General features: G+C 40.3%; 1 protein-coding gene across 4 annotated transcripts in view; it reads left to right on the forward strand.

Moving 5' to 3' along the window:
* Positions 1 to 14195, forward strand: part of CDK6 (cyclin dependent kinase 6) — a 233256-nt gene that overhangs the window by 202055 nt on the left and 17006 nt on the right. For all 4 annotated transcript variants that reach the window (XM_067746412.1, XM_067746414.1, XM_067746413.1 and 1 more), the window contains exon 6: positions 10967 to 11017. In XM_067746412.1, coding sequence (XP_067602513.1) covers positions 10967 to 11017 — 51 coding nt within the window. The remainder of the gene's footprint in view (positions 1 to 10966; positions 11018 to 14195) is intronic.

A 14195-nucleotide genomic window follows, 5' to 3' on the forward strand; every position in this document is an offset into this window, starting at 1 on the left:
TTTTTAATCTTAATGACCACTGAGGCTTCTTGAGTCATATATGAAATTGACTAAATCAGTAAATATATTAGTTTGTAAGTTTTGTAATGTTTCAGAAATCTCAGGTGGTTTGGTGAGCTCTAGTTTAATTTTAATTGGCAATTTTGAATTGAAACCCGTTGGGGTTTTCCTCTCTTTCTTTTTCTCTCTCTTAAGGAAGTTACTCATAGTCCAGTAAATATGAGTCTTCTGTGGAGAAATAAATTATTCACAGTTGGTAACAAGCAAAAATTAATTCAGCTATTTACTTTTAAGGAAATTACCAGGCTCAGAGTCCCCTGCTATGGACAGATATGGCAGCACTCTCTAACTTGTGTTCATCTGGTCTTTGCTGTAAGTAGCACCTTCCTTCCCTGGTAGAGGTTTTTTTCTGTCTGTCTGTGTCTCAGTGACAGAACTTCATCTCAGATTCTTTTTGCCCCAGTCCTTCCCTTTTATTACTTGTACTTGTAATCTTTTCCCTCCTGTGCTCTTTCCCACCAGCCCTTCTTCCTTTCTGGACTGCTCTCCTTCAAGCTTCTCTTTCCCCTCCACACCCTCTTTAATCCCTCACTCTGTTTTGCCTTGCTACACTTTCTCTCAACACTTTTGTTTCTTTGTCTTCCAAGGAGCCCTTCCCTGTCCTGCATACTTGGGTAAAGTAAGCCCCTGAGGGCAAAGTTCCTATCCTACATGCCTCTTGCTGCTTCTCTGCTGGTTTAGACAAGACTTTAGATTTAGGGGACTAATTGTCAGACCACCTGGTTTTTAAATACCCATTATTTGCACATATTGTCTAGTGCCACAGAGCAGGTAAAGCATAAATGGATGCAACAATGTAAATCAAATCCAGTTTCAGCTCTGGCGGTGTATACATCTATTCATATATATGTATCTGTGCAAACACACATGCTCACACTTGAATTACCCAGAGGTGAACCAAGGAAGCAAATTTTGAGACATGAGAGACTGAAGCTTGTGGAAAGAAGAGAGAGGAAAGCCTTCTTCATAGAAGGAACAGTAACCATTGAGTATGTATTTAATGAGTGCCAATTATGGACAGAAAGTTATGTGCTCTAGATATAGAAGCAAGTAAAGGTTGACCCTGTCCTCAGGGAGCTTCCAATTTTGGCTGTAGAGACCAGCAAGTAAGTGAGGAATAGAAGTGGGTTGGCACAGGAGTGGGGAATGAAGAAGTGGGGTGAACAGATCACGTACATGCAGTATATGGCAAGTAGCCGTGTTGGGGCCTTTTCCTTCTGATTTTAAAACTAACTGATGCTCATAAAATGGTGAGTACAGAATAATAGAAAAATGCAGGAAAAAAAAAAAACCAAATCACCCATAATGTCACCATCAGAGGAAAGCATAAGATGGTTTTTTAGACTGTCTTTTTTTATCCATACACATTTTGGGGGTTTATTATTTAATCCTAATCTGATAAATCAGGTGTTGGGGAGATTCAGATCATATTAGTAGATTATTCAGAACTTCCAGAGCACATCTCTCCAAACGGGTTCTTGATTGAGTATATGGTAGAATAAATGTTTGTCACTGTACTGCAATACGATGTACTTAAGCCTTTCATATATTTAGGCCTAAAGCAGTTTTCTTAGCAGATTTTTACTGTCCTGAATCTGTAATGTTTGCTTGGAAATATAATTTCTAAACTACTTTTTTTAAAACAGCTTTATTGACATATAATTCACATACCATACAATTCACCAATATAAATTTCACACTTCAGTGGTTTTTAGAGTAGTCTATCCAGAGTTGTGCAACCATCACCACAGTCAATGTTAGAATATTTTCATCACCCTAAAAAGAAACCCCATGCCCATTAGCAGTCACTCCTCATTTCCCCACAAGGCCCCCGTCCTAGGCAACCACTCGTCTACTTTCTGACTCCATAGATTTGCCTCTTCTATATATTGGAATATATGGATTCCAATAAATGGAATCATACAATGTGGTCTTTTGTGACTGGCTTCTTTTACTTAGCATAATGTTTTCAAGGGTCATCCATGTTGCAGCAGTGCTTCATTCCTTCTTATGACTGAATGATACTCCATGGTATGGCTGTACCACGTTCTGTTTATCCGTTTATCAGCTGATGGACATTAGGGTTCATTCTACTTTTTGGTTATTATGAATATGAATATGCTATGTACATTCATGTACAAGTTTTTGTAAGGACATATGCTCTCAATACTCTTGGGTGTATGTCTAGGTTTACTTAACTACCTTTTTTTGCATATTTTTTATTTTATATGTTATTTTTATTTTATTTTAAAGGAACACATCTAAAACTAAATTAATTATTTTCCAATTTCCTCCTCCCTGTCCCCCACCACCGTCTCCCCACCTTTCTCATTCAGCCTGGCTTTACTAGTAATGCAAACTTCAAATCATGCTTCTCCTTCCAAGTCCCGTTCAGTCTTTCACCAAGTTCTGATCCCCTTCTGTTAAACATCTTTGCATCCTGGCCCATTTCCTTGTCCACCTAGTGCAGGTCCTTGTCATCTCATTCATGGCCTGGCCTTCCCATTGGCATCCCCAGCGCCATCTCCATCCCGGCCAACTGGCCCAGTGAACCTCTGTCACATTAATCTTTCTAAAACACTGCTTCTATTTGCTGCTCATTGGAGTCACACAGACCAGCTTAGCCTCTTACTGGTCTGTGTTTCCTGGAATCAGTTACTTTACTTCTCATTGATAAAAGGAGGTTAATCAGACCACCTCCCAACATTCTAGTAAAGATTAAATGATTGCCCTGGGCTTTCAGCTCCCACCAGTAAAATTAGAGAAACTTCTCTACTTCATGACCCTGCATTTGTATATCTTGTCTCCTGTGGAAGCAAGGATCATTATGGTAGTATGTAGTATAGGTATGTATATTTATTTATAAAGTTATAAATTTGTATTTTAATATAAATTTATAATGAACTTACACTATTATATAAATATATAATAATTATTTTATTATAATATAAATGTATAAAATATATATTATAATTTAAATGTATGTTTATTATATATTTTTAAAATTTAGTTATTTTATTTATTTACTTTGGGCTGTATTGGGTCTTCATTGCTGTGCGCAGGCTTTTCTCTAGTTGCAGCGAGCAGGGGCTACTCTTCATTGCAGTGCACGGGCTTCTCATTGTGGTGGCTTCTCTTGTTGCGGAGCGTGGGCTCTAGGTGCACAGGCTTCAGTAGTTGTGGCACGTGGGCTCAGTAGTTGTGACTCGCAGGCTCTAGAGCACAGGCTCAGTAGTTGTGGTGCACAGGCTTAGCTGCTCCGTGGCATGTGGGATCTTCCCGGATCAGGGATCGAACATGTGTCCCCTGCATTGGCAGGTGGATTCTTAACCGCTGCGCCACCAGGGAAGCCCTGTTTATTATATATTAAGACCATACATTATACAATCTAATTTATATTTAATATTTATTTGGGCGGGGGCGGGGGGGGGAGGGATAATCTCCTAGCACCTAATGCAGCCCTTTGTGCTTAGTAGGTGATCACTCGATTAGTGTTTACAAAGTAAATCAATTAATTGATTTTCTGCTTAATCTGGTTATTTGAATAGGTGGTAATTGTAAGGTGATAAATTGACATTTTTAACTTAACAGATAACAACTTTGGAACTGAACATGGGTTACAAGTATTAAAAAGCAAACATTCCCCTGGGTAATATTTTTCGAAAGGTCATTTTATGAACATGGAAAATTCCTCTGCTAATCAAGAAAGATAGCAGCTAAAGCATAGCTGCAGTTCAAATGCAGGTTACAGAGGTGTTCTATAGGGTGATCCATGACTTCCTCATCTTTTTAGTACAATGAAAGTACTGTAACTAAACAAAATCTTTCATCTTCCATGATGCATGAATCATTACCTTTCTATAACAGGTATATCAGCATACACGTCTCATCTGCTAGAAAACATACCCTACTTTTAATTGTTGTTTTGCACTGTCCATTAAGATTATGAATAGTATTTATATGTTCTTTTAGTTGTTTGCTTTAAAAGGCATGAGTCCGAAACTTGGTCCCCTTTGTAATTTGACCCAAGCAAATTCACTTCACTGATAAGACAATGGTGAGTGAGTTGTTTTGCTAAACCTACATTTAGAATTGCCAATTCAAAATGAATTAATGTTTATTGGAAATTTTGACATTCATTCTTTCTTTTCTTGATGATAAAGGTATAAGGATTCTAACAGGTGTAGAGAATATATATAGTGACGCCAGAGGAAGGACTATTAGGTTTAAGTTTGACTCGAGCACCCACCACACAGTGACAGATGTCCTCTTCCTTTCTTGTTCACCATGTAAAATATTTTACCTTATCATCTGTGTGTAATAGCGGCCAGGAACCAGAAATATCTACCATGTATACGTGTGAGAAAGTGTGTATATTTAGCTGCTGCATATTATAGGGCTATTATAAACTGGACATTTTACAGAGGCTAAATGACTTTCTAAGGTCATACAGGGAGAAGTGGCTGAGTAGGGGTTCGGTCACACCCAGGACAGTCTATCACCAGAATCTATGCCCTCTCCCCAGTCGGCAAGTATCCTGAAAAATCAACATGTTGCGGGGCGGGGGAGGGGGGGAATGTTAAGGTTTAACCTCTCACAGATTTAATAAAGCCTTGGGGAAATCCTTGATTAAAACCCCAAGGTCTACACTTGTTTTGGCACAGCAGTGCCTGAGGTGAGGTGAGAAGAGAAATGACTCTGCTGTGGTTTGAAATGAATGCAATTTGCCATTGTATTTTGCAGGAATCTCCCTTTGGTTAGGAAAAAAGAAAAAAAAAAACATGTATAAATGAAAATGTATGTGTTTCATAGAGTTTATTTTATCAGCATTAACTATTATCAAGTATAATGGTGAAGAAAGATATTTGAGGAAAATACTTGGAAATAACCTAAAATCCTCTTTCGTAAAAACATAGCAATGTTCAGTTTCAGATATTGTCCCCCAAATATTGCTTACCTTGTCAAATAAGTTGCCTTCTAAGGGGAGCATGGCAAAGTCCTTCCAGTAGGCTCCTCTGGAGTTTATGTGGGAATTCATAATAGAAAGAGGCTCAGGGGCATGAGAGACAGAAGGAGGGTTTCTGCAATAGAATGTAAAAGTCCCAGAGAGTGTGGAGAAAATCTTCTGAAGAATAACAACAATCATAAGCAAGGGGAAGAGAAAAGAAATGTAGGTATAAAATGGGAAATGGATTCATGATACTCAGATTCAACAAAGGTCTTTAGCAATAATGTGTGTGCGCTGTTACCCAGCCACTTGGTTAAACTACTGAAAAGTATCTAAATGAAGTGATTAATTGTAGTTTTTGATGTAGTAAAATGCATAAAAGTTACTGACCTTCAGTAATGTTCTGTATAATAAAAGGATTTTTTAACGTGTTAATTCAGTAAAGCAATTGCAGTCTTCATTTTGGGATGTTTTTGGTAGGAGTGATCTTTCCATTTTATTATTTAACCCCCCAACCCAAATATGTGTATATAAGAATTTTTTTAGAAATATAAAAACAGCCCTCAGATTTACTGTCTTCAATAGAATATCTCTGTCGTTAACTGTATTTTTAAATAATTAGTTTAAAAGAATTCCTGAGTATGTCACCTGGGAGGCTTATGTCTAAAAACAGACAAGATAGGATAGCTTTGTGGACCTTCTCCCTGCAGTGACTTTTTCTAAAAATGCATGACGTTTTATCTTTGATGAGGCTCTGTCTCATGATATATACCAGAGCATTCCTCTTCCATCTTCCATCTCCATGCGGGGCCTCTGTACCTAACATCCTAGGATTACCAGGAGAGGTAGATTCTTAGGCAGTGGGAAGAAACAGAGTTTAAAGTTATTGTGAACCTCCTCAGGTTGTCTCTCTCTGGCCATCTCTATCTCAATCTCAGTCTTTCAGTCTTTCTGTGTCTTTTATTCTCCGCCATTTTGCTCCTTCAACCCTCTACTTCCTTCCAGCTCAGCTTTATGTCTTGATAATAAAGAACCAGCCAAGTCGGACTCATACATGTGTGTGTTTTAGCCAAATCATCCCTCAATTATACGGTTATTCCAGGCAGTAGAATTAAACTCTCCCTCATCACTAAACCAAAGAATATAATCAAAGATTATGTTCATATTTGTCCACCTAAAATATGCCATAAATTATATGAATTGAAGCCTCTTTGGCTCAGCTAATATGGGGGAGGAAGAATATTCAAAATAACCTCAATGAAAATCCCGGTCCTGTGTGCTTCTTCAGTTCATGGTGCACACATACCTGATACAGCCAAGACTTCTTACCAAAGAGCCTTATTTAAAGATAGAATAAGGTCCTTAGGGTGATCTTATTCTTACGTCTCCACACTCCACCACAGTACACCCAGGAGTTCATCATGATGAAAGGTTTCATCTCTCCTCTAAATCCATTGTACCTCTCCATGCTCCTTACGTTCATAGCACCCACTATCATAAAACCAGCTCATACAAACTATTCCAACTTTTCAGCTGAAAACTGAATAGATGGTTCTAAGAGTTTGATCAGATTCATGACCAACCTCTTGGTCAGCTGAGAGTACCAGTTCCAATTAGGCCTGTTGTCCCCTTCATGTGACCCATTTCTCTTGTCTTGTGACTATGTCTTTGCATCCAAAGATCCATTTTATAGGAGCTAATTGCATGCAGTCAGGGTTCAGTAGCTCTTATAACTCAAGCCAACCCACATTTGCTGCAAAGACAAATTAATAGACCCCAGAGTCACATACCAAGTCTTCCTAAGGTGGCAAAAGGCAATCTGAGTGCTACACCGAATTGCAGGCTCTGAGTTTCTAGTATCCCCTAGCAGGTTTTACTGAGTGTTCACAGAAGAGTGGTTATGATTCAGACCTTCTGCTTGCTGCCCTCATTAAAGGAAGCCAAACTGATGGGCCAGTCCTAACTCAGGGATGGCAGGCACATTTCATATTGTGGGCCAAGTCCAACCAATAGAGATACGACTTCAGGCTCTTGCAGTATGGTAGACCACGTGACTTGAAAGTCCTCTGCTAAAACATGTAGCAAATGTAAGATAAAATAGAGCAAACTTAAATGCATAGCAGAACTAGCAAAAAAGTTAGAATATTGCCAAGGGACAAAAACAAGAAAAGAGCTCAAAACCAAAACAGTAGGGACATGAGCCACTGCTGCAGCTGAGCTTCAGGCTGGGGTCTCAGTGCCCACCCCAGGAAAGAGATGTTCTTACGCCTTTGCCTGGAGACATCCATTCACGTTAGTCTGCTTTGTTTGTTTCCCGATAGCCATGCCAACATATTTATTTTAAACTGCTCCATAATCCTCACAAGTAATTTCACTCATGCTTCTGTGGATACCAGTCTTCTTCATGAAGGGTGCGGGGCTTGGCAATGTTTACATAGCGACTTAACCAGCTCAGCAGATTAAACTGATGCTCTCTGTTCCCTCTGTGCTTACTGACCTGGCACACTCACCACTCCAGCCATTTGAGATACTTGCTTAGCAAGAAAGGGTCATTTGTGTTTGTTCCCAAACCTCATAATGCCGGCTATATTTAGTTTTATAATTTCATACTTTATTTTATTTTTAATTTTTTTTAATTTATTTTTGGCTGCGTTCGGTCTTCATTGCTGTGCGCAGGCTTTCTCTAGTTGTGGCGAGCGGGGGCTACTCTTCGTTGCGGTGCGCGGGCTTCTCATCGTGGTGGCTTCTCTTGTTGCGGAGCACGGGCTCTAGGTGCACGGGCTTCAGTAGTTGTGGCACGTGGGCTCAGTAGTTGCGGGCTGTAGAGCGCAGGCTCAGTAGTTGTGGTGCATGGGCTTAGTCGCTCCGCGGCATGTGGGATCTTCCCAGACCAGGGATTGAACCCACGTCCCCTGCACTGGCAGGCGGATTCTTAACCACCGCACCGCCAGGGAAGTCCCAATAATTTCATACTTTAATATTAAGAAAAATAGATGAGTGTGAAGAGAAAGAGAACTGTTGATTCTTTGCAACCCGAGTTCTATGCTTTGGAAGGAATTTTAAAATGGTGCATCAATTAAGATGTGTGAGCTAAACAGCTATAAAAGATTGGGCTGTAGGAAGATTTAAAGATCTGGAAGGGCCTTCATCAGTTAGTTTGTGGAGAGACTAGAGAGTCTCAATCTGGTGAACTGCTTTGTTCCTTGTTAAAGTAGAGCAAGACTTTAAAGACATTTAGACACTTGCAAAGCCATCTGAGTAAGAATCCCATAGGCACCCGCTTATGAGACACAGGTTCTCTACACAGCGCTCTTCACAGGGTCCCTGTGCTATTTCACCCCAGAGGCTCAGCTAAAGTGACTGTCTGTGATTGCAGAGAACATTAGTAACCAAAATAAAAGTATTACGACATAATAATGAAGCATACAGGCTTTGGGGCAAGGCAGACCTGGCTTGAATTTTAAGTCTGCAATTTGTTATGTGTCCTTAGGTAAGTCAGGAAGCTTCTCCAATCCTCAGTTTCCTCATCAGAAAATAGGGATGATAATAATACTACCTTGCTCCTGGAGTTTTTGTGAGAATTAAATGATACAATGTTTGGGGAGCATGTGGCACTATGTCGGGTACAACACCAGTGCCCTATGAATAGTAGCTGTTAAGATTCCATTGTTTAACTTTTCTAAAACTTTCACTTCTCACCTTGCTATCTTTCAGGACCTGTCTAGATGTCTTTTAGAATCCAAATCCATATCTTTATTAATTTGGCTGTGTTAGTGATGTCTGTATCCGTTTTCTAGGGTTTGCCATAACAAAATACCAAAGACTAAGTGGCTTAAACAACAGAAATTTGTTTTCTCACAGTTCTGGAGGCTGGAAGCCCAAGATCAAGGTGTCAGCTGGTTTGGTTTCTTCTGAGTTCTCTCTCCTTGGCTCACCTCCCTGCTGTGTCCTCACATGATCATTTCTCTGTGTGCACGCATGCCTCTGGTTTGGATTGGATTAGGGCCCACCCTAATGGCCTCATTTGGACTTACCCATCACTTTAAAGGCCCTCATTCTGAGGCACTGGGGTTGGACTTCAATGTGAATTGGGGGCACGGGGCGGGGGGACACAATCCAACCATAACATTTACACAAGTAAATTATTTTCCACTTCATTTGAAAATAACCACCTTCAAGAATCATGGCCTGAATAGAAAGTGTATGGTTCAGTGTCTCCTAGCCACTGAAATGCCATGACTTTGTAGGAGTCTCCATATATAGCGTATATAGCAAGTTCGTTTATTGTGTGTAAAAAATATTTAAGAGGTCTGGTTTAAGGCTTTATAAATTGATATATAATATTTCTAAAACATGATCTCTGATAATAGGCTGCACATATTTTTTAAAACACATTATTGTTGAAAAATACTTTTTTTTTTTTTTTTTTTGCGGTACATGGGCCTCTCACTGCTGTGGCCTCTCCCGTTGTGGAGCACAGGCTCCGGACGCGCAGGCTCAGCGGCCATGGCTCACGGGCCCAGCCGCCCCGCGGCATGTGGGATCTTCCCAGACCGGGGCACGAACCCGCGTCCCCTGCAACGGCAGGCGGACTCTCAACCACTGCACCACCAGGGAAGCCCGAAAAATACTTTTTTATGTCATTTGTTGAGCAAGGAGTTAGGGAACATTTACATGTGTACCATGGGTATATATAAAATCAAATAAGATATGTATTAACTGAGCACCTGTTCAGGTAAAGCGCTAAGCCACAGGTTAGGGGCAAACCTAGAACACTCCCTGCTCTCTACTTAAGAAAATGCCAGAAATGTCACCAAGTGAGTTCATTTAATTGTCAGTTAAATGCTCAGTATAGATAATGAGTCTTGTGTGTTCACAATTGCCTCTGAAGCCCAGAGTTAGGATTTTGAACTTGTGATGTTTAGCTACCATAATATTGGGAGAAAGGGGAGTGGTATAATCAGAAAAACAGACCCATAGGTAGCTCACTGCAGCATTCAGGACAAGTGGAAGGAGAGAGAACTGTGAGGAAGTACTGCGATAGCAGAGTGATATTAAGAAAGGGTGCTCTGTCAGAAAACAAACTTATGGTTACCAAAGGGGAAAGAGAGGGGAGGGGTAAATGAGGAGTATGAGATTAACAGATACAAACTACAATACATAAAATAGATAAGCAACAAGACCTACTGTGTAGCACAGGGAACTATATTCAATATCTTCTAATAACCTATAATGGAAAAGAATCTAAATATATGTGTATATATGTGTATGTATTTGTATATATATAGTTGAATCACTTTGCTGTATACTTGAAACTAATACAATATTGTAAGTCAACTATATTTCAATTAAAAAAAGGAAGGGTGCTCTGAGAAGGATCTGACCAAGAATAATATCAAAGAATTCCACAGGGCTTCCCTGGTGACACAGTGGTTGAGAGTCCGCCTGCTGATGCAGGGGACACGGGTTCGTGCCCCAGTCCGGGAAGATCCCACATGCCGCAGAGCGGCTGGTCCCGTGAGCTATGGCCGCTGAGCCTGTGCGTCCGGAGCCTGTGCTCCACAACGGGAGAGGCCACAGCACTGAGAGACCCGCATACAGCAAAAAAAAAAGAATTCTACATACCTCTGGTTTGAGCCTATGATAGCGATGTGTTCCAGCCTACCACAAAGTTAAGTAGAACTTTGAGGCCAGGGCCTGTATATGATGGTGGCAGTGTTGTTACAATGACTGAGAATAGGTTACCCAGGATTATCAAGTATGGGAGTCAGGCACCGCCAGATATTCATAAGAGATCTTACTGTAAGGGGAATGCAAGAAAAACCTTCATTTACCAAAGGTTACTGCTTCCCCACACAAAGAATATTTTGATTCCTGTTAAATAATGATCAAGACAAGTATGATTGAAATGTAACCAGAGAAAAACTCCTTGTTTAATATGTATCTTGTTTCTTTCAGGCCGCTTTTTCGTGGAAGTTCAGATGTCGATCAGCTAGGAAAAATCTTGGAGTAAGTATTAACTGTAATTTTACATCTGTGTCTGTAACATTAAAACATTACAGTGACCTTCCTCTGACGTTTATGTAATATGTTTATCTCTTGTCTTTCCTACCCCAAGCTGCTGCTGCTGCAGACAATGTTACTGTTTGTGTGGTGAGTGGGGACATGGTAGACGTCTGCTGTTTTGTGCAGAGCCCATCATGCCTTGTGGCCTGATTGCTCTGCTCTGGAAGCTTTTATGTTGCTCGTGTGGATCTTTTGACAGCTGCCCTTTCTCTGCTTGGCTGAGCTCCAGTTCTTTAAGTTCAGCTGTGTTATCTGCTTGGGGTCATTTCAGATGCTTCCACTCAGAGGTGGGGCGCTCAATGACCAGGTAACCCATCCTTACCCACTGGGCTTCCTGTCCCCATTGAGTATCCTGTAGTCATCCAGGTTGGTTTTACATTGTTTTGTTTTGTCTTCCTGGACAAAGGATGGTATGCTACAAATCCATTTTTCTTTGGAACACTGAAAAAGGAGATAAGGATCCTAGGTTTCAATCCTACGCCTGTGGCTAAATAACTGTGCAGTCTTGAAAAAGTCATTTAAAACACCGGGTAGAAGACTTACACAGTGCCTGGTACATAGTACATGTTTTTAAAAAAATGTTAGCTATTATTATAATTCATCATTAATTGTTTAACCTTTTTGTTCCTTAACTTCTTCGCCTGAGAAATGAAACTTTAAGGCTTTCTTGTGCTCGAATTCTTTGGTTCCAGTTGTCTGTGACATAGCTCCTTGATGATTTTCAGAGTTCCACTAGCGTACATGTTTGTGCATGTGAGAGTATGGACGCTTTCGTGTGTCTAGAATGGGAAGAAGAGGCTTTTCTTCTCACAGAGCATGCAGTACAGCAACCTTTTGGGATCTATGTTGTTGCCAAGCCCCATCAGGATTCGGGTGGAGTAGGAAGAAAGTGGGAGTTCTAGAACCAAAAATAGCCCTGATCATTGCTCTGTACCATTTTATAGGCATCTAGTAATTTTTATGATATTTGCAGCCTGTAAAACTGATGAAAAGTCCCCCTAAAGAAAAGCATTATATTTTAACACTATTTTCTCATGTTTAACTGCTTAAAACAGTCGGAATAAACCCGGAACCTGAGTTTGTTCTTTCAGTGACTGGAAGCAGCTCCAATAGGCTTCTGTTAGTGCCAGAGTCACTGCTGAGTCAGAACCCAGTGGCTTTAAGGCCTGAAAAACATTTGCTAGTTTTATTGTCTGGGGGCTTCCTGGGTCCAGGGCAGCTGCCACGACGGCTGCTCCTGCCACTGCTACTGTCCGCTCTGTAAGATGGATGAACTCAGGACCAAACTTGCACATTACTCTCTGCTTCTGGGTGTCACGTTCTTTGATCACTCAATGATGAACTCCCATCTGTTCTTCCCTATCCCTGTTGAATGTATTTTGTGTGCATGTGATTGTGAAGAGGGAACTGTGAAAGTCAGGCGTACCAGTGACTCTCTTGTTAAAAGTAAGAACAGTCTTGACTGAAACCAGCTTGCCAGACACTGACGTCCTTCACCTGCTTTTCCTTACTGACTCCACCTGGGCGTTCTGTCCACCTCTAACACCGATGTCTTCAATCATGTTAACGCTGCTGGTGCCCCTTAGTACGTGAAGCCAGTGGGACGGACCAGAAGGAACCTTTGACGAACACGTTTGACTTGCTTCCAAGGGAAAGCCATTTCCACTTTTGGCAAAGGCCTAAGATCCCAGGTTGCCAGCAGAAAAGAAGCCATAAAGTTTGATATGTTTTGTGCCTTTAGATTTTACTTCTTGGTTTCTGGCATTGTTTCATTGAAATTATATTCTGTTTCCTCTGAATGTATTCATTGCTTTGGCAGAGAGAAGAGGGACAATGCTGCACCCTAGTGTCACGTCTGAAGTACTTGAAAAATGATTTCTGTCTCAGCCACCACTGCCATTTATAGGTTTTGTGCTTTGTCAGTGTTTCCAGTACAAATGTCAACTTTTAAGGCTTATATTCGGCTTTGTCCAAATATTGAAATTTGATGCAAGCCCTTTTTAATGGACCTATCAGAATTTCACAACACTCATATATAGGCCATAAATGTTCACACTAGATATTAAACTGAATATTTTTTAAAAGAAAGCCATATTCACATTCTCTTAAGGGGAAAACTGTTTCTGTGTTTTGGAAGATTTATACTTTCAAAGAACAGTAAGTACTTTGAAAGTGAAACTGAATGCTTTTAGCCTGTGACATTTTAGAGCATTTTTAAGAGCAGAGTCATAGTTAAATGGAAACAAAATACTGGATTTGGAATACGTTTGCTCCAGGCTCTGGGCTGAACTATGTGTGAAGTTGGCAGTTCATTTTATTCCTCATCCTCAGTTTCCCCATCTATATAATGGAAATAATAATACCTGACCTACTTGTCTCAGGAGGTGGTAGATTTAAGAACACTTTTATAAGTTATTTATATAAACAGGTATGTATATGTATGTATGTATACATCACACATATACATACAGGGACACTGTTTTTCTGAGAGCTTTTGGCATTCAACTGCCCACATTGCCAGATTTAGCTCAATATAAATATATTCAAAACTGCAAATAAAAAAGATTTTAAACTTGTACTAAGAGTTGTTATAATCGATTTCTAGGTGACTGGTGATAATATGCAAAAATATTGACATAAAAATGGCTAAAAGGCCAAAAATGACTGAAAGACAATTTTTTAAAGTTATTTAGTAAGCATTCTCCTGTTCTTCCTCTGCCTGTCCCATTCTATCTAAACACACACATTTTTTTTTAAATAATAAATGGTAATTTTTTGTTTTCCTCTTTTTATTCTTATTCTAGATCTTGCTATTAAACAAATTAGTATGTTGCTCAAGTTGTCATTTCCATTCATCTGTTCCATAAACATGTCCATGAGTCTGTTTTTATCTACCTCAATAACCTGGCTCTCCCCACATGTCTGACAGAGGTAGGATTACTATGTCTTTCCCCAGACACCCAGTGATAGGTGTCTGCTCTTCCCAGGTGAGGTCTGTTACCTGGGCTCTGTTGAGGTGAGGGAAGGGGAAGAAAGCCCTACAGAGATCTTGTGACATTTACCACCACGTGTTCCTGCACCCTGGAGGACTTGTTCAGGAGGACATCCCCTGGGTCTTAGT

The sequence above is a fragment of the Pseudorca crassidens genome, chromosome 8, assembly GCF_039906515.1.
Source record: "Pseudorca crassidens isolate mPseCra1 chromosome 8, mPseCra1.hap1, whole genome shotgun sequence".
NCBI lineage: Eukaryota > Metazoa > Chordata > Mammalia > Artiodactyla > Delphinidae > Pseudorca > Pseudorca crassidens.